The sequence below is a fragment of the Manis pentadactyla genome, chromosome 10 (assembly GCF_030020395.1).
Source record: "Manis pentadactyla isolate mManPen7 chromosome 10, mManPen7.hap1, whole genome shotgun sequence".
Lineage (NCBI taxonomy): Eukaryota > Metazoa > Chordata > Mammalia > Pholidota > Manidae > Manis > Manis pentadactyla.
The window spans coordinates 110,896,650-110,922,347 of record NC_080028.1 but is presented as its reverse complement, the minus strand read 5'-3'; the positions used below and the strand labels follow the sequence as shown (position 1 = coordinate 110,922,347).

Below are 25,698 nucleotides of genomic sequence, written 5' to 3'. Positions count from 1 at the left end.
AGAATTGAGAAATGAATCTAGAATGTTGGCTCCAGAAACCATGATCTTAACCTCCATGTATTGCTGTCTAAACTTTAGGGCCACACTGTCCACCCCACTTCCTGTCTCTGAAAACAACTTTGCTATTGTCTTACCAATGGTTTCAGCCTCGGGCATGTTCACTATAGAATCAGTGAGTCCAAGGAATGACAACAGAACATTCTTCGGGTAAAAGGGTTTATACCTGGCTTAATTCTCCCAGTGGTAGGTCCAGCACTAGAATCATGTCTGCATCCAGCAGTCTGTAGGTCTGTAACCCTCTTTCATCTCTACCTCCACCAAGAGCCCTGGGCAGAGCTCTTTATAGTGACCAGTCAATAATAGCTTATTGCCTACAGGTATGGAAGCAATGGCCTAGCAGCAGGCCAATTACAGCATCAAGTAGTTGAGGATCAGGTGAGGATCCTGGCCATAGGAACTTCAATTATCCCCACAGCCATCATAGAACCATCACCATTCCACAGGGCTGAGATCCTCACAATCATGTTGCTGTGATTTTCTTGGCTAGTGGGGATTAGAACAGGGTGTCTATTCTCCTGCCCCATGCTGGACAATTAAATACCTATTTCTTGAGAGAGAGGCTCAAAAGACAGTTCATCGGTCTTTCTATGTAGATAGAGTTGATGACGGTGATACCCAGGAGCTGTGGGTATTTATTTTAAACCAGATGCAAAGAGCTGCAGAGAAAGCTTCATAGTAAAAACAAGGACAAAGGCACACAAAAAGAAGCAGAGACATTTGGCCCTGTGGTTTCAGCTTCATAACTTGCCTTTGAGTTCTAGGAGAGATCCCTGCTTCTTTATATAAGTACATCTCAAATTTGTTTAAACAAATTCAAGTTTATTTCATTTTTTGGAATAAAAATGACATTATTTATTTTAGAGTTGTATAGCTCCACTTACAAACACACTACAGCTTTTTAATCCATTTGACTATTACAGACAAGTAGTTCACATGTTTTTAGTCTTTTGCTGTTACAAACAATGCCGCCATGAACATCTGTGTGTATGCATTTCCTAGAGCTCATAGGCAAGAGTTTACCTGAAGTCTGCATCTAGGAAAGGACTCACTGGGTCATAAAGAGATACATACACATATTCAACCTTAATAGTCAACGTCAAAGGGTTTTCAAAATACTTTCAGAGTAAACTCCTATTTGCCTATGGATGAAAATTATCCTTTTGGTTTTAATTATAAGTTCCAGATTGCCAAGCAGCTTGCTCATATTTTTATTATAGGCCATTTATGTTTTGTCTTTGAAATGTCTGCTACATCTTTTGCTCATATTTCTATTGGATTCTGTGTTTTGTTCTGGTTTTCTTTCCTCAATGGTACTAATTCTTTATTAGTTAAATGTGTTGCATATAATTTGTGGTCTTTATGGGGTTTTTATCCTGATACTTTTCTCTTGTTTATTTTCATATGAAATTAATGTTTCTGAATAAAAAGAAACTTAATTTAGATAACGTTTCTAACTTCACACAGTAACTGCTTCTGTTATTTTTGTGTAGAGTTTAAAAATGTGGTAATTTGCTCATTGTAACTTTTGGACTTACTCTGTTTGCATCTCCCATTTTTATCTGGACCTTTTCCACCTTCACCTTTATGGCCACATTCTGTGCAAATCTGTCTTTAGTCCATGAAATTTTCGTGTGGGCTCTGTCCTGAAAGGGAGCTATAGCTGAACAGTGTAATGAATTCATAGGAATTAGACTGCGCTATTCTCTCTGGCTGGTCAAGCGGTCAAAACTCTTCCCAGTTTAAACTCTTCCAACCTGCTGGCGCATGCTTTCTAGTCAGTTTCTCTTGGCTACTTCAGGGATCTTCTGTTCTTAGTGTTACCAGATGCCCCACTGCTGCTCTTGGTCTCTTCCCACATAGATGCTGATCCCAGTCTGGTCGTCTGGCTCCTGGCCACGTGTCCTCGACTGCATATACTTGACTTTGAGATGACGCCTTGTCACCATCTTTTTCAAAGAGTCTCATTATAAGCAATGATCTTTTTTTTTTTTTTACCTTTGTTGTCCTGTTCCTTTGTCTGTTTTTATGGATTTGGGAAGATTTAAAACCTATGCTGCCACCATATACTCCTAAAATTCTATGATTTTGCATTCAGTATCTCATGTCAGCCACTATACATGACAATTAGTTATTTTTTAATGACATGAGCACACAGCACATGCGAGGTGTTTTTTTCTTAACCTCAAAGGAATTGCAGTCCAGCATCTTCCTTTAGATGATTACAGATAAAATTTAAGAATTGTTCCCTAATCGATGCTAGCTAAGAAAACTATGCTAATAATGAATGATTGCTGCAAAGATCTGTTGTGTTTGTAGAAAATGAACTTCAAGGAGAGAAATGTGTACAAGTAGACATGTAGACAAGCTCAGAGGGTCAGTATGTTATGATGGTTAAGAGTGCAGTGGAGCCAGACTGTTTAGGTTCAAGCCCAGCATTACATGCTTCAAGACCAAATTCCCAGAATACCCATTAATTACCTTTCTGAGTTCAATCTACAGTCATTAAAACTGTCTATGTCTCAATTGTTTCATCTGTAAAATGGAGAAAGTAACAATGCGCTTACCTTTTAATACTTGTGCCAAGATACAAATGAGTGAACATATGTAAAATGCATAAAACATCGTCTAGGAAAGTAGCAAGTGCTATATAAGTGTTGACTAGTATTACCAGCTATGTTTTCATTAGAATTTCTATGTCTACTAAAAATGACTGCCATATCTTCAGTATGAAATTAGTAGAAGTATAACAATTAGGAATCTGTCATTTACCCTGTAAATCCTTCTAACCCAGCTCAAGTAACCCTGCCCTCTCCAGTGTTACACATGCTGCAGTCATCAGGAAGTTTACCAGTGGAAAATTGAGGGAGGATCAAGTGAGAAGCAGGACTAAACTACCAATTCCCTTTTTTAAAATTTCATTATAAAGGATTAAATTACTTCTCTGGGCTGGGGGACTTACATAGAATTTTTGGTTATACTCTTGGCCCCACTACTATCACTGTGACATCTGCAGATAACTTCAATTCCCACCAAATAAAAGATGTAACTCCTCCCCAACCCCAGGTTTTCAGGGTGCTCCTTTTTAGCATCATTAATGGAAATTTTTTCAAAGAGTCTCATTGTAAGAGATTTTCCTCTGACTAATATTCCTAATTACTAGCAGAGTCACATCTCCAACTGTTTAAAGCAATATTGAAAGAGTAGAAAAAGATAAGCCTTTGCATGCTTTAAGAAATTTTGAATTCTTAGAATGTTAATTAACTAATTTTCTGAGTTCTACCTAAAGTATGTGAAAGAAATGAAACTCCATTTCCATTCTTTTCATGACATTCCTTGTGGTTACATAAGAAAAAAATCCTAAATTAAATACCTTCATTCTTTGCAATGCTTTTGAGCTTATGTCTCTTCAGTCCCTGAAATATACTTTTAAAAATTGGAAATAGAAAGTTTACTTTGTGACTCCATCCCTTTTTCCTGTAGCACAGACATTTCCATCCCGTTTTCTAACTTAAAAGCAAAGTCAAATTCCCGTGGGCATCTCTAGCCCTTCTGTCTGTCTATCTTTGACTCCAGGCTGAGAGATCAGGATACAACCCCCTGATGCCAACGACGGGTCACTATGCGATGGGTGAACAGTGAATGCCACACGGCCAGTGCCTCCACACACCTCCGACCATGCCTGAGATGAGACCAGCCACGTCACTCGCTGGCCATGCAAGTCACCTTCCACCCAGAGAGGACACCTCTAACTTGCTCCTTACATTCAGTGTCCTGGACTCTACCACAGGAAAGAGAAAAGTGATCACTGGGGAAAGTTTTCTTATAGGGGTTGGGTTATTTTTACTCAGTTTTTTAAAAATACTGAATATGAATGTTTGTTGGTCAACATAAAGCATATGGACCACTGATGAATATTTAAATGGATTCATTTGGGAACTATCCCAGAGTTCATTTGAAAGGCTGGTAGGGGACAAAAAGAGAACCAAGGCCTGGGTTTTCACCGAGTCATGAAACAAGCAGGAAAAGCTACAGATACATTTTTTTTTTTCTCATTAGTGAATTCAGCAGCAACTAGGCAGCTGTCAGCGAACCAGTCTCCTCCTCCTCCTCCTGGGCACACAGCTGAACCATATTTCCTGGCCTCTCTTACAGTTAGATGTGGCCACACAGCCTGTTCTGGATAAGGGACTGCTGGCAGAAGCCACTGCGCCACTTCAGGCCTGACAGCGCGCAACAGCCTGACACTGTGGTTCTCCTACTCCTGCGTTCAGCCTATTGACTATCAATGCCCAGGGTGACACTGGGGACCTGGATGGATAATAGCAGAATTACCTACCACCTCTCTTAATCTCTGAGAGACTCTGCGGTACATATTTCCCAACTGAAGGTCAGAAATACTGGTGAGGTATTTACGTGAAGGAGAAATAAATTTCTTTGTTTTAATTTACTGAGATTTTGAGATTTCTCTGTTACATAAGTTAGTGTTAACTGGTACACCTAGAGTCCTGGAAAATACAAAATGCTTCTGAGTAGAGGTATGCCTGTAATGTATATTATTACATGCAGAACTCAGTTTTTAAAAATTGTCTTAAAAAACGATGTATCTAAGATGTATACACACACACATATATATCTACTATTCATTTATTGAATAAATGAGCACTCATAAAAATACAGAGGCAATAGCATGTGAGTCCCACGGCACTGTCTACATTACGCACCGCTGCACAAAGTGCCTGGAATGACTTGAGAGATTTTTGGATACATACATACTTCAGCCTTTCCCTACAGTTTTCCCAGGAATCCTCATGCCTCCAACAATTTCCGTCTCCTGTAAGAGTCACACCCTACATTGTCTCTTTATACTGGACACTACGTTTGCCTTTTCAGCAACAGAATTTTGTATCCCACTGTGTCCCACTCAGCATTTCTAACTCTACGTTCATCATTTCCTCTGTTTTCACTCTTTCTCTCTCTCACATACACACACACACATTAGCCAGCTCTCTCTGCCTATTTTCTCTAATGGTATAATTTTCTATCTCGGGCTTAAAATAGGCATCTTGTCAGAATTCTCTGCCTCTCTTATACCCTCATGAACAGCCTATCACTGTTTCTGCAAATTATTTCTTGGTGGTACCTCCCATATCAATTTTCCCCCTTTCATCCCTACCAATTTCACTCCCGTATTTCTGGCCTTATGACCTTGGACATGAGTTATTACAATAGTGCCTGAAATCTAGAGCTTCTACCCTCAATCTATTTGCAGATTTCCCTGAAATTGGTCTTTCAAAAACCATCATCTTCTTGCCCTGTTGTGTGCCAACTAGGTGATGTTCTAAGAAACATAAAGTTCATGGTTAAACTTCTTAGCATGAGGGTACTGAGGCTGGCCACAGTAGTCCAATCTCAGATCTTATCCTTAAATATCCAAATCTTATTTTTAAAAATATTTAATATTCCATGAATCTCAGTTAAAGAAAATGTCACTGAAAGCCATTTAACCTACTGTCCCTCTGATTTTGAAAATTATATTTTAATCAAGTTTAATGACATACCTTCTACAATATTTATATTTTTCTAACAAATTTTCTCAACACATTTCCCTCCTCTACAAGCTACTAAAATCAGAGAACAGAACTAGAACATTTCCTTTCTTGTTCACTCCTTTCTATTTCGTGCCAGGATTTATTACTTTTTCCTTACTCTGAACTCTTAGCTCAATTTTTATCGGTAGGAATATTTTGAAATTTCTGACACATTGGATGTCCCTTGATTTCTGATTTAAACTTCTCCTAAGATAAGCTTTCTCTCCCAGATAAGTCTTTTACATATGTATAAATAAATGCAAGCAATCTTTATTATTCAGAAATTCCATATTTGCAAATTTGCCTACTCACTAACATTTGTAGCCCCAGTATCAATATTTGCATCACTTTCATGGTTGATCATGGACTTGCAGAGAGAAGTGAATAGCTGGAGTTGTGCCCAAGGACATTCCCAGCTGAGAGCAGGTAAGGAAGGTGGCATTCTGCCTTCTTGGTTCAGCTCTCTTACTATAAACAAATGTCCTTTCAACAGTTTATCTAGAGCCACCTTGTTCACATTTTTGTGTTTCCTACCGGAGATTTTGCTGTTTACAATGGCCCCCAAGTACAGTGTTCACGTGCTGTCTGTGTTCCTGGGTGCAAAACCTGTGATGTGTCTTACAGGAAAATACATGTGTTGGGTAAACTTCATTTAGGTTTGAGTTACACGGCTGTTGAGCGTGAGTTCAATGTTACTGTATCAACAATATATATTAAATAATAAATAATGTTTTTAAAACTGAAATACACATAAAGCAAAATTATACATTGATTGGTTGATAAAAATGTTACAACCAAAGGTTCACAGGTACCTAAATCTGTATTTTCCCAAAAAGCAATAATTCAGTATTCACTAACTCAGTGTTTATAGGGTGACTTTATAGAACATAGCTACCACAAATAATGAGATTGTATGTGCATGTGTATATGTATATAAATAATTAAATCTTAATCCAGTAGTAAATATAAAAGATGATACACATATATGTCCACATTTAAAGAGATGGAGAAAGAAAAGAGAGGGAGGGAAAGTAGAAAAAATGGAAAAGAAAGAGGGAAGAGACAGGAGAGAAAGTTCATGCCTTAGATGTTCTGGTGTTACCATCCTGTGTTCCCTGAACTGGATAGTCCATCCTATGTGGTATTTAATACATACAAAAATGATAATAGTAACAATTACAAATTAGCATGATTATTAATGGTGGGGTGGGTGAGCAGGAAGGGAGGGAGAAGGGGGTTAAGGGGTATTCTGATGAGCACACATAATGTAGGGGGGGCACGGGGAAGGCAGTATAGCACAGAGAAGACAAGTAGTGACTCCATAGCATCTTACTATGCTGATGACTGTAATAGGGTATGTGGTGGCGACTTGTTAATAGGGGTGAATGTAATAACCACAATGTTGCTCATGTGAAATCTTTGTAAGATTGTGCATCAATGATACCTTAATTTAAAAAAAATTTAAATTATGCATTCTGACTCCAGTGATCACTCATGTACTCCTCACCTGAACTGACCATAATCTGGCTCTCTCATTCTACATTGCCAGAATCCAGGTAATGTGACTGCCAGGAATGGACTGGTGGATCTGAGGATATCAGAGCAGAGTTATAAACCTGATCTAAAGGTCTTTTGTACTTTTTTGGATCTTTTCGCCATTCAAACAAGCTTTTCATGAATGATGAGGAAGATTAGTCATAGAGAAGAATGATTTCTGACAAGGGTCCTCTCAGATGTATAAGGCCAAAGAGTAGGTCAAAACTCAGACTCACATGATAATTATCAGATTATTTGGGAAGCTTTTCCCTGCATTACAAAGCCTGGGTTTTGAAGTCAGACATATCTGAAATCTAATGCATGTCTAGACTTTCCTTAGCATCATGCAATTGTGGCCAAGCAGGATCTGTTTCCTTATCTGTAAAACAGGTGTAAAAATACCTCATAAGGGTTGTTGGTGTGGGGAGGTTAAATGAATAAATATGTTTAAAGCAATTAACAAGAGTGTAGTAGGTAATAGGAAATATTCAAAAGGGCAATAACAATTATTAATAGAAGTAGTTTTAATAGAATATCCTATTGCCTCCACTGAGTCCTTAGACGGTGCTAAATGTTCTAAACTGCCAAAATACATTAAGACTTTTATAATCACACCTTTTTTTGTAATGTACTAGGAAGCAGAAGGAAAACAGGGACAAAGATAAAAAAAATCTGATACCATCAAAAGAGATAAACAGATTAAAACTTTCAACTGTAAAATGTTTTCTCTCCACTTAGATTGGAGGTATGTAACTGAAGAATGCCAGAAAATATTTGTTCCTCAAAGCAGTTACAGGCAGCTCTGACAAGCCAAAAAGAAAAAAGTAGATGAAGCCACTCAGCAAAACTCCTCTTGTCTCCTTCCCCCATCCTTCACTACAAAATCTGTTATTTAAGAGGCATAAGAAAATCACTCTAAACACACAGGGCACATGTGTTTCTCTAAACTAACAATAAAAAAATGTAGTGGTTTATAATGAAAAGATTTTATAGAAACAGTAGATCTTTTACTTTCCATGAATGAGCAGATGAGAGCCTCAAATAACCCCATATATCCTTAGATTTCTCACATTTTCTAATGACCTTGGGAGCGAACCTGTATAATGCATTTTGGTGTACACCAACCCTCCCCCTCTTTGCACACTGTTGTTAGAGGCCAGGGTGACTTACCCACTATTGATGTCATCGGACCGGAGACTTTTCCCAAGGATGTCACCATCACTCATATATCCACCAACGTCAACTTCAGAAGACACATCCAGGTCACTGCTCGCTTTCTCACTCATGTCCACCTGTGACATGTTTCCCAGCCGAGAGACAGCCGCCCGACGGAGAGGTGTCGTGTACATGAACCTTGAGGGATCTGTGTGGATGAGCCGGCTGGTCCCGCTGCGAGAGTAGCCAGCACCCAGAGAGGGGGCATCGCCAGCCTGAAGACGGGGGCACGCCTGGCCCAGCCTCCAGGTCACAGGCGTGGGTCGGCTCGTCAGGTTGGGGATGGTCCTTCCATTCACTTCTGTTGTCACTGTGCTGTCGAACGTTGTCTCCAGGGTGCTGTGGGTGACATGGAGAAGTGACTATATGCTAGTTCTCTGGGACCACAGAGCAAGGGTACATGAAGATGGGAAAGGCTAGCTGAGAGTCGTTTCTTAGATGTATGTGGTTTTCATGAAAGCCAAGTTATACAACCACTATGAGATTCTAAACACCTCTGAAGATGTCAAACTGTGCAAAGAGGCATTTATTTGCAGTTTTTTTCTATTTGCCTTCAAAAGAAAGGCCATCATTACATTTCAGATCAAAGAAAATACTGTTTCACTTTTCCAACAAACTCTTTAAACTACTGTAGCCTCCCAGACCTATTCTGGAAGTTAACTACATTGTGTCTGAAAGTCTCTCCACCACCCTCCCTACGTGCATTTCAACTGCAACTTCTGCCACTTTCCTTCAGGGCAGGCTGCAAAATCCACTGAGTAGAGATGGTGACTGTTTTAGCAGCTAATTCAGTTTGAAAGGGAAATTATGTCAAGGAAGGGATGGATAGGAGGAAAAAGTCCTTGGATATTTGCTTAGAAGTCAGCACTTGACTGTCCTGTAAAATTTAAGTGAGAAAATAGTATGGGAAAGCAAAAATTCCTTCTCTATCACTGTATGACATTAAATGCTTGACTGTCGTATTTTCTTTATTGGCCCCAAAATATGGAGAATTGGGAGAAACCTGTGGCTTATCTGGGTCCCACGAAGACTGGACATAGTCTCTTCTAAGTTCTGCCTCAAATCTGCTATGTTTTTAACCGTTCTCATTCTTCTGGTTTCGGGGTCTTCACCTAGACACAAGTAACACAATAATGAGTGTGTCAGTCATGTCATTACTGTCTGCAGGGTAAAACCGTATGCATAAGAAGTAAGATACATTTCTCCTCTTAAAAGTAAAATGATAGGTAGGAAATCAAGGGCTATTATCATCTGATAACATAGTCCTTGCTATAGATAAAATGGAATGGAAACAAATGTAATAAGTAATACTATGAAGTGGTGATAATACAATAATACTTTGTAGACCTATGACCTTAATCATTGCAAAATGAGCAGGTCATTTGGAAATATATTGCACAGTACTCCATGTTACGGAGCTTAATTTAAAAATCTGAAACTATTTGGGTCCTAACTCTCCATAAAGACCTGTTTCTAAGGGTGCTCAGAATAGCTGAGATGAACATACCTTATGTGGCAAGTATACAGTTGGACTCAGGAATGAGATTTTTTTAGAGAAATTATCTTTTTAAGTCTTTTATTAGTCTCATGGACCAACATTCACAACTTTGGATGGCTTCGTTTTTAATTATTGTTCCACTTTCTACAGGGAATGCAAACCTCCACATGTGAGGCTAAAGTTTCAGTCAAGCCCCAGGCATGTAAACCTGGGATGGTCTGACAGGTGAGAAACAAGAGCTCTGCCCCGGACACACGCCTTTCATGTACCTATCACCTGGGGGCGGAAGTGCTGGTGCACCAGTTTGTTTACGGCAATTAAGTTTCCAGGCCAATGGCCTATGAAGCTGGTGTGTCTGGATGATAAAGAGAACATGGAAAGGGAGTAAAGGAGGCTATCCAGGAATGAGAAACTTTAATAAGAAGGAAAGAAGGAAGACAGGAAGAGATGGGAGGGAGGGAGGGGAATGGATGGTTTAAGGGGAAGGGAGTGCTGGTAGGAGAGGGAAGTAGAGGAAGACAGAGGAAGGGGACGGTAGGGAAGGAAGGGAATGGGTGGGAAAGAAACAGAGAAAGAAAAATGAGGGTAGAAAATAGCATATATTAAATTCCAGTATGGAAACTGTCATGTAGGAAAGTCAAGATGTTTATCTACAATCGTTTTTTTTAAGAACATAGGTAGATACTTAATCTGTTCATTTTCTTCCACAGAATTCATACCAGATTTTTTAAAATATGCAACAAATACACCCATTTTGCATTTGTAATATAATCATAAAATTGGTGGGGCTTCAGCGAACATCGCACTCACCTCTCAGCCAATGAGTGAATTCATCTACGTCTCACTAGGGAGATGGCCATGTGCCTCTACCTGACACGCCCAAGACTGAAAGGCTCCTTCTCTCCAGTAAGAGATTGCTCCTTCCAATATTTGTGAAAATGTTTCTGAGAATGAATAATAATTTTCCTCCCTTTAACCTCCATCCAATGGTCCTGTGGCTCTGAAACCAACTGAGCGACTTCATACTATCTTTACCGCGGCAGTCACTCGAGCTCTAGAAGAAAGCAACTGCTGATTGCTCTGTTTACTCCTTCAGCCAAACATCACTACATTGTTCATTGTTCCATCCTGGATGATTGCAAAATGACCACCATTCTGCTGCCAGTCTGTAAATCTCTTCCTTTTTATTTACAAATTATTTGAATGATTAAAATACATATAACAGCATCATTATTTCAAACTTAGAAAGTATAAAAAACTCCTGTAAATGTATTTTTTAAGAAATAGAAGAGCATATTATACCCTCATGCACACGACAGACTTTTCCTGCACTAATTCAAGTCATACAATCTCTAACCTTACAGATTAACATCCTTTTAAATCTCAGACCTGTTAATAACCTTTAAGACTCTAATCATATTCTCTCTGAAAATTTTTTCCTTCCTTTTACTTATAACAGAGCATATTTGAGAAGTGACTAGAAAGAAGTCTACCTCTTACTTCCAAATAATCTGGTAGAAACCTGAAGAAAAAGGAGGGTTTTTAAAAGAAAATCTTAAAGAGCAGAAAAAGAGTATCATAGTCAAAAGCAGAGGTGAAGAATAGATTTTACTCAAAGTGGGCCAAAAAAATAGTGAAGAATGAGACAAAATGTTAGAAGCACTAAAGCCAATATTCAGGATATAAGACTCCATACAGTGTAGAAGCCTTAGATTGTGATGTTAAGAGATAAGCCTTAAAGAAGGAAAGTGTTGAGCTGACCTTTAAGAGATGGAGGAGCGATGTAAGTCATTGACCTCACCTAGACTATAACAGGTCCCCTGTCCCTGACCCCTTCCCTCTGGGAGAACTTTCACACTGTCATCAGGTTGCATCTCAACCACTTGACAACCACTTGATAAGTATAATAGTGATTACACTGATATTTGAATGATTTTCACACACCTTTTTAATATAAACTTGAAGAACATTGTATTTTCAGATGTTCCATTTCACTACATGTTTTTTCATATCTTCTTCATCTCCTAAATTTCCTTCTGCCAATCCAACAGGCATCCAACAGGACCCTTGGTTTTTCCAATTGAATCCACTTCGTTTGTTCACATTGCTTCTCATGTTTCAGAACCATGACTTTCCTCCCTCTGGTTTCACTCATCATGACAGCCACTCATGACACTGCACCACCCGTGATAGTCAGGCAAAGGGACTTTTCCTCCTAGCACTTATTGAGCAAAACATAACTGCTGCCTCATTTATATCATGAAAGATAATATCCAAATCAAAATTTGTTGCATTAAATGTTCTCAATGATCCACAAAAGGCAAGATACCATTAACTGTACTTATGAGCCCCCTAGGACTGCAAAAGTGTGACACATCCTGTAAATTTGTATCCAATTGATGTCTAGTGGGTTGGGGACGGGGACAGAAATGTCATTGAAAAGGCCAAATGTAAAAGCACAGATAAAATTAAATATTAATAACAACTTAGCAGAAACAGTACATAAGAGAAACTTATTTTGTCACAGAAATGTTGTATCCTCTCTCACCTCCCTAATTTCAAAGCCACTGTTTTTCCTGAAGCAAGTATCCTCCGTGTCAGATATGATTGTAAGGGCTTACACACATTTTCCAGAATGATAGATTCTGCAATTCACTTTGAGTTTTCAACACTGGCGCAACTGCTTTTTCATTGCCTCTGAAGTCTTCTCTAGGAGCAGCGCACAGAGTAACAGGCATAATTTGGTGCTCCTGAATGTTTATTTGGGGGCAGGAGGACCATTTAATCTGTGTGGTCCTGCTCCTAGTTTTTAGGCTTTAATTATACACATTATAATTGACACTGCCTGCACTGTCATCTTTTAATAGGAAATCAAGTTTTATATGACTAACCTGATTCACAGAGAATTATCCCTCCACACCATCCATATTACAAATGTTATTTTTTTAGAGCACAGCTGCCTGATTTATTCTGAGAAATAACCCTAATTTTGTGGATAACTACAACAGTGATTTGGATGGAAAATTCTCACTTCATCTGGTTTAAGCCAGACACTTTGGATGGAAAATATCAAATATGGCTAACAGCTTTACATTTACCTTTTAAATATTCTCCTATGTAGTTGCAGCACAGATCTTTATCTGATGTATCCAACCATAGAGTTGAACTCAAGGAACCCTGCCTAAAAATGAACTTGGAAGAAGCCATTTTGAGTCAGAGGCAGAACCTAGAGTCAAGCACATGGCAGAAATCCTGAAATTCCTGTGTGCTCTGGGCTTGAGTATATTAACCAACTTAACATTCCTCATTACTTAGGGAACTGCGCTGAATGCTTCATTACCCTAACATGATTGTTCATATCAGAGCTATTGGAATAAACTCTTCCTCTTACTTTCTTTCATTTTTGAATACTGGCATAAGTGAAAAAAAAAACCTTAAAGAGAATAATCCCATACAATACAATAAGCAGATGCTCAGTTTAAAAACCATGGAATACGCAGACTTCTGGTGAGATTACCCCCTGACAGTAATGTTCAAGTTACTTATGCACAAAAAGGCATGTGTCCTATATATACCCAACCTCAGCATGCTATGATTTAACAGTGTAACCAACAAATAATGTCATGGGACTGTACTCTGTTCATATCTTTGAAAATACTTACATAAGAGGTACTTAGAACAAGATAAATCCTATCATTTTAAAGGCAAAATATGAATATTATTTGATTCTACAGTTCCAGAGGATCAAAAAGAAAAGATTCTGAAGAAATAATATTCCCTCTGTGCCTTTGTACTGTATACAAGTCTTTTATTAGAAGCAGTTCATCACAGCAATCCCACAATGGTGAGGAAGTAAATCTTCAATGTCTGAGCACCTGGTGTATTTATATTCAGAAATCACTATTCCCACAACTGTGGAAACATTACTCTTTTAAAGCTGAACTGACATGAAAAATAGAGCAATATTTGTCTCTGCTGTCTTTCTAAGCTTTTTTTGTTTAAAGCTGGTTCACTAAGATCCCAGAAAACCTCATAAAACACCTTGTAACAGAATGGACTACACAGAGAATAAAACAAACCTACATTTAGCTTCAATTGCAGGAATCAGAAACAAAGAAATCATTGGTCAGGTTTTAGTCTTTCAAATTTAAAGAGTCTTTTATGAAGTCTTTTATGGAAATACACATAGACATAAATTATGATGTGGTCAATGGTTTAATATTTATGGATTTTTGAAGAAGGGACTGTAAGATGTAAATATACTTTGGTAGAGCACTAAAATTTGGTATAACAAAATTTATTCGGTTTAGCTATCTAGGCAGGTGGCAAAGTTGACAGTTAAAGTTTAATGATGAAAGTGAAGGATTACTTCAGACATCTTCATATATAGCTAATTAAAGACTGTGTCAGAAGTTACTGAGACTCATGTCATCATAAAGGCCCAGTTTGTAAAGTACAGAAACACTTCACAGTCATATATGCAGTAAATGGTTGTAATGTACACACTCAGGAACATTTTTTGCCAAACACACACACACTAAAGTATGTGTGCAAAGCTGTGAGAAGAAGTCTCTGGATTTCTGAAAGTGTCACTGGAGCTCATGCGCTTGTCACGAAGGTACAACCAAGGGCCATCCATTCAGATGCCACTGAGGCAGCGTGAGAAACTTCACTCCACAAAAAATTTACCCGTGAGTACCTTCATCTGTGGTGAGGTCACCCTGAGGACAGCGAATGAGCAGGCCCCATTAATGACTAAGTAAAACACATGGTTGGAATTTAAAAATGTTAATATTTTAAGGATGTCTACAACATACTGGACACCAGGCCAATAATGCCCAAGGTGGACTGCTATTTACTCAACAGACTTTACAGCTCTTTCTCATAGCTCACTTTTACAGAGGAAAGAATTTCAAGAAACAAGGAATTGAAAAATTGCATAACTTTGGTTTTAAATACCAGTCGGAAGAATGGAAGATATTTGGCTAATGCAAATGTGCAGCGACTTACAACTGCATCCTCATCTCAGGAGCAAATCCGACTTACCTAGTAAGTCGGTGTACAGTGCCTGCTCCAGGTCGCCCAGCATGGTGAGGATGACGTCCTCATCCAGATGAGCTGTGCCTTCCCGCAGGCAGCTTTCTCCCTCCTCTGCGGCCCAGCTCCGGATGCTGCTGGGCCTGGACGACGCGTCTTCGTCTTCCGACCTGCTCTCGTCATCACTCTCACCTTCCAAGCCTTTCCTGGAAGCCCAGCCCTCGAAGCCCCCGCTACCTGACCGGCTGGCGGACAGAAGGCTCCGGGCCCCCGAGCCGCCGGCCTGGGACAGCGACTGCACCGAGCGCGAGCCGAGCCGGGACAGCGGGCGACTCTCCGCATAGCTGGACTCCCTCTGGCTGGCCTTTGCCGCGTTTCCAAACCAGTTGGAAATGCGCACAGTGGGTCTCCTCTCCCCCTCACTGGTGAGGGAAAGATTGGTCAGAGACCGTTGCTTCCGAAGGCAAGCTCCCTCGCTCCTTCCTGCTTTGCCCCGAAACACGGAGAGCTCGGCGGGCCGCTGCATATGGCTCTTCTCGTGGCTTCTCAGCTGGACTTCACACTGTCTTTTTACACTGAGATGGCAACCGGCCCTTTTGGTTTTAATTAGCACGTGCACTCCAGTGAAAGCCCAGGCAGGCTCAAACCTTCAAGTAAGATCTAGAGCTACAGTCAATTAGTTGCACACAATTTAGCTTGCCACATCATTTCTTAATCAGCGGTACTCACAAACGTTTTGCTTGCATGGATCTGAAGCTGACAAGAGTTCGCGGAAGACCCTGCTCCAGCTGAAAAGTGGCCCAGGAAGCCAACTACGCTTACCAGTCTGCACCCAATCGAATGTCTCAGCAGGGCGAGGGGTCCGCATTTCCCTTTACCGCCTCTGAGCTCCCGAACGGGAGGCGGTGAAGCGCCGGCGATGTCTCCCGCTTCCCCCCACCTCTGAGCAGCCCGTCACCCACCGAGGTCTGCAGCTCTCGCCAGCAGAAAAGCCGACACGCTGCAGCACACACGGCGTCCGCGGCGCGCCCGCAGGGGCAGACACCGGCGCGCGAGCCCAGCCCTGCACGAGCCTTCGGCGGTCGGTATTCCTCCCGCGCTCAGGCCGCGGGCCCTTCGCTGCTGCAGCGGACGCCGCGGGCTGCCATGGCAGCACGCATCCCGCCGGGCTGACGCAGGGGCAGAAGGGGCTGTCCAGCCTGGAATGCCACAGGTTTCAGAGCCGAGCCCGAATGAGACGCTGCACTCCTAACCCTGTGCACATTTACATCGTCTTGGCCACCCAGCCTCAGACGCGGACACACACACACACACACACACACACACACACACACACACACACACAAACACACACTCCCTGACTTAGAGAATGACAGACTAATGCTCCATAGCTGCAGGCAGCTGAAGCAGGCAGATCTGCCTTCTGAATGTGGGGATTTGTGCTGTAAAGGCACAAATCAAATTCAAGAGTGTAAAGGATCTAAAAAACGTAGTATGACACTCTCTACTGGCTGACAGACAATGCTTTAAAGGGAAAGACTTCACCTCATCTTTTAAAGAACAAATTCAAGAGCTTTTTTATTCTCAAGCTATTTAGTAAAATCCCAATGTGACAATAATAAATCAAGATTTCGTCCTATAAAAAAAAAAGAAAAAAAAAGAACCTCAGAAGGTTTTTCCCTTCTATTTTCACTCAAAACATGTAATTGAAAGTTGATGGCCAAGTATGTATAATATAAAGGAACAAAAAACATTAAATTCATGTTATTTTTTGATATTGAGCATTTTTCCAGGTGTGTTTCATAAACCTTTTCCAGCATAATCAGATTTTTATTTTTGATACTTTAATAGAAACAAAACCCATAAGATATTTATTTTCTACCGGTTGTGTATATTACAATCGATGCCCTGAAATTCTGATTTTAGGAAAACTTAAAAACCTTATTAGGTACAGTAGAGTCTACTGTACCACTGAAAGCTAAGGGGAGGAGTATTAAAGAAAAACTTCTGAGGTTTTCCACACATAACCATTCCTTTTAAAGGGGGAAAAAATACATAGAAATACTTGTGTCACTTAAAATAATACATTAATCCCTGTCATTTTTGTCTAAACCAGTATAATCAAATGAATTCTGATTTTTCACCTCACATTCCTAACCTCAACTAGGGAAATTGCCCAACAGCTTAGCTTATAAATTAGCATTATAGTATACATTGCCTGTACCTTTTCATATGATAACAAGCTACTTTGCAAGTTAATTATTCCTTAGGCCCGCCCCGGTTCAAGACAGATCATACCTGGATCCATTTCCACAGATACTTAAAAGGGAATTAGATGGAAAGAACAGCAATCATTTGTGATAAAATTTTGCAATGAAAAAAATAAAACTGAATTGTGAATTGTGAATGCTGAGTCTCAATTCTTTACTCTTTAAAAAAGTGTTTATAAAAAGAGGCATTTAAGTAAAAGGAGGGTACAAACACTGAATCATAGACACTGACAATTATCCTTCTTAAAACATCATTTTATAAAGTGATTTTTAAAAGATCAATATGCCACTCCTCCTTCAATTATGAGGCAAAACATTTTTTTTCCCTTGCATTTGGAGATGCTGTGGCCCAGTGAATCACCAGGTTATGAGAATATAGTAAATTTGTTAAGGTTATAAAACTTCAAGTTGTTTGACCTGTATTACACTAAAGTACACTTGTAGTATATTCTAAAGTCTTATAGACTCACACAAAAAGAGAATTCTTATGCTTCAGACATTGAAAAAAGCTAACCTTGAGTGTCTATGAGAAAAAGCAGTAATTATGCCCTCTCCTATACAAGGATGCCTGCCTGAGCACCAATCAGTTCAGACCAGTGGCTCTCAAACTATGTTTATGTTCAGAACCAGGAGAGCTTAGTACCATACAGCTTGCTGGGCTCCATGCCACCCCTACTCATTCAGTACATCCCAAAGTGGCTTGAGAATTTGCATTTCTAACATATTCCCAGGTGGCTCAATACTGCACTCTGGGACTCCATTTTGTGAACAATTAGGCTGAAACTAGAGGTGTTCAATGGAGTCCCCCCTAGGTGACACTCAGAAATATCAGGAGACATTTTGAGTTGTCAGGGCTGGGGGTGTGGCACCTATGACATCTAACAGGCAGAGACCAATGAGGCTGCTCTACTTCCTACAGTGACAAGACAGCCACGGAAACAAGGATTTCCGTAGACTACAATGTCAACAGTAACAAGGGTGAGAAACTCTGGCTTAGAGTAGTTACAGTGCATTTACGAATGATTTAGAAATTCCACAGCTACAAGAACAAAGGTGTGCTTTTGCTCGTATGAATGTCTACTCTGTGTGGTCTGCAGCTCGGATCCGGGTACCCTTTACGCTAAGACACATGGTGAAAGAGCAACCCTAGTCTGGGGACACGGTGATCTCCTGACAGGGAAAAGAGAGAGCCAAGCAATGGCTCTACAGCTTCTGCTCAGAGGAACCGATGTCATTTTTCCACTCAAATTTCATTGACCAAATCAAATCACATGGTCCATCCTGATTAGGTAGGGTAGGAAGTATCTTCTCATAGGGCAAACCTAGAAAGGGGTGGGCTAAGTCCCATGGAGCCAATATAATCCTAACAGAGAAAATATCAAAAGGGTATTTTGACTGTTTCTTTGTTTAAAGATACTGTTTTCACTTGTAGTTACAGTATTTTTTCCCCTGGAAATATATCAGTCTACAAGTTTACTGTGAACAACAACAGGGAACCCACTTATTGCTACTCTAGAGGCAGCCATCTCTGCTTGTTTTGGGTGTGCATTCACATGGGTGTGTTTATATTTACTTGTGTTCATCCATATAAATGTGTGTTACATACCATGGTGGATGAAGCCTCAGTGCACAGGAGACAAATATGCCTGGTCAGTGCTAAAGCTGTGAATCACTTCAATTTTGCCAAGACCTACCAAAGTATTGCTACTATAATATTCTGAAAAGGAATGCATTTCAGCTCTTTAGTAAACATTATTACAAAATGACTATTTAAGTAAAAGATCTAAATTGAGCTTCCTCTTCTTAATCTTTATAACATTCAAGAAAAATGTAACTTAAGTGATCATTTACAAGGATCTTAGATACCAGATATTGTCCATTACTCAATACAACGTCTGGTAAGTCAGAAAAAAACACATGCAACCACCAGCTTATCCCTCAGCTTAATCTAAACTCTCACTTCTAAAATGATTTCCTGAATTCATCCAAGTATTTTATTACTTTCTTACAAATGACATGTCAGCTGTGCGGATACTGAGTCAGTCTGGCATTTTTCAATGTTGTTCAGTTGAATATAAATTCTAGATAAAGGTTAAAAAGTGCATTAAACAAATGTTATACATATTGGTAAATAGCCTTCTGCAAAAAATATGTAAAAAGGGCAAGTGTGATCTTATTTAAAAAAAAAATCTAAAAACTTTCTTGAATGATTCCAGTGGAATGAAAAATGAAGCTCACTCACATTTCTAAGGGTCTCCTGGCACTTGATGAAAGGAATGGTCTCTGAGGCTGAATTCATTTTGCAATGAGTATAAGAATAAACTCCAACCAAGGGCAGTAAAGTCTGAACCATCAATTTAGCAGGACTTACAATACTGAAGTAGCAACATGAATCTTAATGGAGAGGCTGGAAGCAAAAGGCTCACCCACTCATCGCTACAAATTACATAATACATTGCACCTGACTGTGCTAATTAATGGACTCATCATCATCAGATTGTGTAAATATCACTAGGTTTATTCCCTGAGAACATGATAAACAGGAAACGTGAATGACACACATAAAGACTTTGGAGGTCTCCAAATTGTAGATTTCCAAATTGTAAGTCTTGAGTTTTCTTCAATGCCATTTTATTTTGTGTCACTCATTTCTGATACTTTTCTTCACACCATAATTAAATTCTATTTTAAATTTCCACTATAATCAAGAGGCAATGTTTTACTTCATGTGAGCTATTGGGTAGCTGAAGTTATAAGGTGCTAGGCTTCCTAGCTAACTTAATGAATCCCTTTAGCAAATCTGCTCTTCAACATGAACCACTCAAGTTTGCTCCTTAACAGTATCACAAAGCTTTACATGTCCTGTATCTCAGAGGTCATGAAGTGGAGATGCTTTTCACATTTCTTTAAGCACAAAAAAGGATTTTCCTTGGGTCACAGAAACAAAAAGCTCAGGGAAGGAGGGAGGGATATTTCAGCCGTGGCTTGCTCAAGGGCTCAGACATTTCCTAAAGTGCCTTGAGCTCACTCTTACTCTAGGTTCTTGTTTTCTGTTTCTTTCACTACCAGCAGGTCCACGCTTTCTTTTAATGAGCACCAGGTCAAGTAGAAAAATATATCTTTTTCCTAATATTCTTAGGAAAAGTTCTGAGAATGATTCTCATTAGTTCTGACTGAAGTGGGTCACATGTCCATTCCCAAAAGAATCACTGTGGTCAAGGTATAGGTTGCTCTGATTAGATATGGTTGGGTCAATTTTGTTGGAACCACATGAACAGAGATTGATGGGACTTTGGTTCTCCCAAAGAAAATCAGTGCTGCTATTAGCAGATGGAGCACTGGATGCTGGTCAGGCGAAAGTGTAACAGGGCATCAAGGTACGCTTACTATGAAGCCAATAGTGCTGGAGATTCAGAGCTCCTAACTCACCCGGGCTCCTCCCTAAATGGACACTGTATGTGATTTTTGTCTTTTTATTTTTGCATTGTTCTCAGGCACCCCCAAATTGCATAGGCTTCAAACTGTCACAAAACCTGGATCTTACTCTGCCACGGCCAACACCATCAGAGTTGTATAACATCAGGCTACTTCACCTGGGGAGCTGGACAGTCACTCACCAGTGAAGCTCCCACACCAACCACTAGCAATAAGAGTTCAATAATAACAACAGCACTAAAACTTCGGGTTACAGAAAACCAGTGAGCTACCAAGATCCCAGTGAATTTAGGAAAAGTGCCCAGCTTGACAATGAGAAGCTAATGACAACAATAAAGTAAGCAGAATTTTTTTTTTCAAATTGTTTTCACTGAAGTTGTTTCTTCCTGGAGTTTATTTTCTGGTTTCTTTGCTCATTAGAATTCTACAATACATACGGATGGTCTTCTTTTAAGCCCTGTGTAAGTCATTATAGCTAACTTAGCTGTTCCCATATATCCAGTAATCCAATTATTAGGGGTGGTAAAGTTTGTTTCTCTCTTACTCTTCTACAGAAGGATTCATGTCTTAGTCATACTTATTTTCCCACCCCTCGGCATGCTTGGCATATTGAAGGTACCAGTGATGATTACTGAAAAGATGGATGGAAGAATAAAACGGTATCTCACAACAATCCTGTGAATTTATTAAGCATCACAGTCACATCATAAAAAGGGAACCAAGGAAAAATTCAAACAGCTGAATAATGGCAGTCCAGAGGCCAGAATCAGTTTTTTCTACTTCCTAGAACATTTCTATTCCCATATAGTATATCTTACAATGTCTTTCAAAGAATATTCTGTGGGCCAGTCTAAGGGAGGGCAATAAATTAAATTGTTTATGTCACTTGTGGTTGGTTTCTCTAGCAGCCAGAATATAGTAACAACAACAGAAATCAGAAAGAGAAAGAAAGCTGTGGAGGGGTCAAGAAAAATTATAATTAAAAAAAATTAAGATTGGAGAGATGGTAGCATCCTGTGGGCTAAAGAGAATGACTGGGTGAAGAGGGAGACATTTAAGTGGTAGAAGAGAAAGTAATCCAAGGAAAGGTGGAATAAATGAATATAAATGCTGTACATGAGTAGATGTGGTAGCCGGGGTTTGTGAAATTCTTTTCTCTCTGTTTTAATTTTTTCCAGTAAAGTCAAGATCAAGGTCTTGAGTTCAGAGAAAGGATGGGAGGGGTGGTATCGCAGATTTGAGAAGAAAAGAAAAAGTATAAAATTGTCATCTGAGAACTTGAAAGAGTTTGAGATTTCTTAGATGACATAAAAGAGTAAGTGGAACAGAGAAATGCAGAATGCTTGCTGGGCATGTTCACGCGAGTTGGGGGTCATGAACGAAAAGTGAATCACAACAACGTGTGATGTGTTTTTCTTCAGGTTCATTCGTTGCTGGCACGCAACGGGTGGGGAGTTGAATGTAACCAGGTCTGGGATTTCATCAAGTGAGTGCAATGAAGTGAGAGAGGGCTTAGGAAGTAAGGCTATATGTAAAAGTAAAATTGCGTTTGGTTACCCCTGGACGAGCACTGAAAAGAAAGGAGGTTATTATAATCAGCAAGAATGGGGTGCATGAAAGCAAGATGAGAGAGAAGTTGTAGATTCTGATATGCCCAGACCTAGGACTTGACCATGAACATGAGATGCACAGGAAGGATTAGAAAACAAGGTCACTGGAAGAAAGGCCGGCCAGGGAATGCTAGTGTTTGTCTCATCACTGGTCTACTTCTCTATGATGGACATCACTGATTAGCTGATATACTCCTACCCTGAGTTCTCCAATTACACTACTCAGTTTACAGCTTACTGATCATAAATGAATGTCATCTTTCTTCCATGAAATCTCAAGTTTGCAGTGATAGAAATTTTCACTACCCCACTATAGGCTAATTTTAAATGAGTTATAGCACAAGTGACACAACCAGATATGTCTCATTTCAACATTTATTTGCTGCCTTCTTTCTTTTATTATATTGCTATCTAAATCATAGACTCAAACCTATGACCCTATATAAATAATTACTGCTACAACATAATATTATTTCTTCTAATACGCCCATTCAATTATTATATTATGTTGAAGTCTATATTTTATATTTCACTTTCAAACATTCTATTAAAATCATCACCACATTAAATCGAAATGTCAACTGGAAATAGGGAAAAATGACCAAAAAGATAGACAGAATAAGAAAAGAAGAAAAATGTAAAACATGGATTACTTATTCACTCAAAGGTACTTAGTAATATATTAGAGAAACAGTGTTCCTTTGTAAAATTCACATAAAAATTAGAATTCAAGCTGTACTAAATGCATTTTCTCCTACAGATTTGAGCTCTAGTATTTCATAGGCATATCGATACTAATCGAAGACATTCTTGAATAGAGAAATATGTGGAGCATATGCATCCTCACACCACACTAGGTTTAAAAAATCTCTAGTCACAATACAGATAGATATCATCCGGGGCCATCTGGAACTATGAGGAAGCCAGCACTTTTGTAAAGTATTTGAAAAAATCATACACGTAGCCTCCCCATAGCTATGTCTTGGCGTTACCATTTCTACCCCTACCCTGCTCTGGCCCACTGTAATCTCCACACAAAACCTCTGGTGCCTAATGCTAACCACTGATGTTAATTTCAAAAGAAGCCTTAGGAAACTGTGCCCTCAGTGCTACCAGTATCCACCAGTGGATAATGCAGTAAAGGCTAGTGCTTGCCAAATGTTTCAAGTCTGATGAAGTGGAGAAGGTTCAAAACCCCCCGATTTGTGAAATGGTCACTCTCATGAGCTTCAGAGCCATACGCTGAGTCCTTAGAGTATATAGTTATTTTTTAAATTAAATACTTCTTTAATTTTTTTCCTCTGGGATAAACAAAGACTGAGACAGAGATTTAAGGGAATAACAGACATACCTCTACTTCCATGCATTCTTGTACTTAGACACACATAAAATGTTCTTAAAATCTCTTTCCCCTTAAGAGTGGTATATTTTACTAAAAGCCTACTTAGTTCCTCAGGAATATAACAAAATTATATTATATAACCTACATCTAACAAAATTCACCAGAGGCCCTCCATATATGCCTAGGCTTATCTGGATCCCAGTAAAAACACTGGACTAAAGCTGATAATCCTGTTTTATACACTTAAAAATCTGACAAACTGTCTGGGTATGTTAATGTCTTTTTTTCTTATATTATTTATGTAAATGAGGTATTTCCATAATTATACACATATAATTAACATGATACACATTTGGAGCGACCATGTAGACATGGCCTAAGTAATAGAGAATTGAAGACAGAGCACGGTTGGACTGGCCATTGAAAATTTAAAGCGACATCTGATCCTTAATATTTTTAACATCTCTAAATATATTCAAGGGCTACCTTATTAACAACAGAAGATTCTCCAGGTTTTGTCCGATTATGTTCAACCTGATTTTGGGCAATAATGACTTAAAATCCCAGCCTGTGAGCACTACCACAATTCTTTCCAGAATTTTTTGCAAAGTAACAAAGAGATCATTATAAGTAGAACAGACAAATATCTAAGATTCTCAGAAGTATGAGATGTGCAAAGTCCATTTATGCTTATGAAAAAATAGTATAGCACAAACATGATTTAATAAAAAAGACTTACAAAGCAATTACAAAACTCTGAGGTTTGACCTACCCATCAATCAGAACACTTACCAGATATCTCCTCTAGACACTGCTTAGCAGTCTTATTATATAATAAATCCATCTTAGTAGGACTGGTACAGGAGTCGGCAGATGATAAAGAGGTACCTTCATTTTCTGAATGTGCTCTGAAATTCAACAAGAAGACAGAAACAAATAGCAATTGCTGTCACCAGCAAATCAAACTTCTCTAGTACAAGAAGAAATGAATGTATTAAAATTTTTCCAGGTAAGTAAGTGTTTCTTTATGACTGCGACATTCTATAGCTTTCTATCTATAGGAGAATTTCCTTATTTCTCATATACAACCCAATTGGAAGTAAGATACTCAACCAGATTTCTGAGACTTTTCTAAATTCAAAAGCTTGTAATTACCAATAGTTGAGAATATTTTTGGGGGGCAAAAGACTTGAAAAAATTCAATTCTTTTTGCTGTTTTAGAAGAAGTTTGGCTAAATTGTGTTCTTGTGAGAATAATTAACACCCTAAACCCACCCCTAAAATTATTTTTTCCATGAAAATTCTACAAAATATATCCTAAAAAAACAAAGTAAAATTAAAAGTAATATTAAATTTGTTCTGAGCCCTAAATATCATTATGACATCTTGATTTTAGATATATTGAGGTCAGTCAAAACAGATTCTCATTTTTAAAACTCTCTTTTACATTGTTTTATATTTGTACATGGGTATGTATTAGTGCTTACAGCTAATGTGTAAAGAGTATGTCTAATTAAATGAAAAGCACTCGGCAGAACTGCAAACCTTTTGATATTCCAATCTTCCTTCATGCTGTACTGCTTTCCTTTATGCACAAGCAAATGTTTTAAGAGACACTGTCTTTACTGATGCAGCTTCGCATTCTATGAGTATTTGATCCAAACCCTCACATCTTTAAAAAATCCACAGCATGAACTACTAAAACCAGAAGGTGACAATGCAGTAGAGCAGTGTATGCTAGACTTTGTAGATAGATCACTTGCCCTAGAGTCCCACTTGTAGCACTGGGTTTGAACCATGGCAAGTGGTCACTAAATATTTCTCACTTTAAAAAAAAACATCTATAGAGAATGTTTACATGTTAAAGGAAAATTCAGTGTATTTTTTCTGAATCAATTTTTAAATATTACTTTTATCCTACATTGTATTTTGTTTGAGAGAAAATAAAGTGTAATCACTGATACAAGAAGTGTTTTATATTTATCTGAAAGATCCAGAAATTCTAAAGAACTCATTGGAATTTTCAGAACTCATGGGAAAGTATATTGTGTATATAGGTATGGATGGATGGATGTGTATATATAAGAATTGATATATGAAAGAAAGA

The 25,698-nt window shown here is 38.9% G+C and overlaps 1 protein-coding gene across 6 annotated transcripts in view; it reads right to left on the bottom strand.

The window, feature by feature from the left end:
* NAV3 (neuron navigator 3) overlaps positions 1–25,698 on the bottom strand; it is an 859,400-nt gene that overhangs the window by 147,294 nt on the left and 686,408 nt on the right. For 5 of the 6 annotated variants that reach the window (XM_057487521.1, XM_057487524.1, XM_057487525.1 and 2 more), the window contains 3 exons: positions 24,384–24,499; positions 9,403–9,511; positions 8,355–8,738 (listed from right to left, as the gene is read on the bottom strand). In XM_057487521.1, coding sequence (XP_057343504.1) covers positions 8,355–8,738; positions 9,403–9,511; positions 24,384–24,499 — 609 coding nt within the window. Of the gene's footprint in view, positions 1–8,354; positions 8,739–9,402; positions 9,512–14,943; positions 16,159–24,383; positions 24,500–25,698 lie in introns of those variants that run through there. The other variant, XM_036912312.2, reaches the window with a different exon arrangement.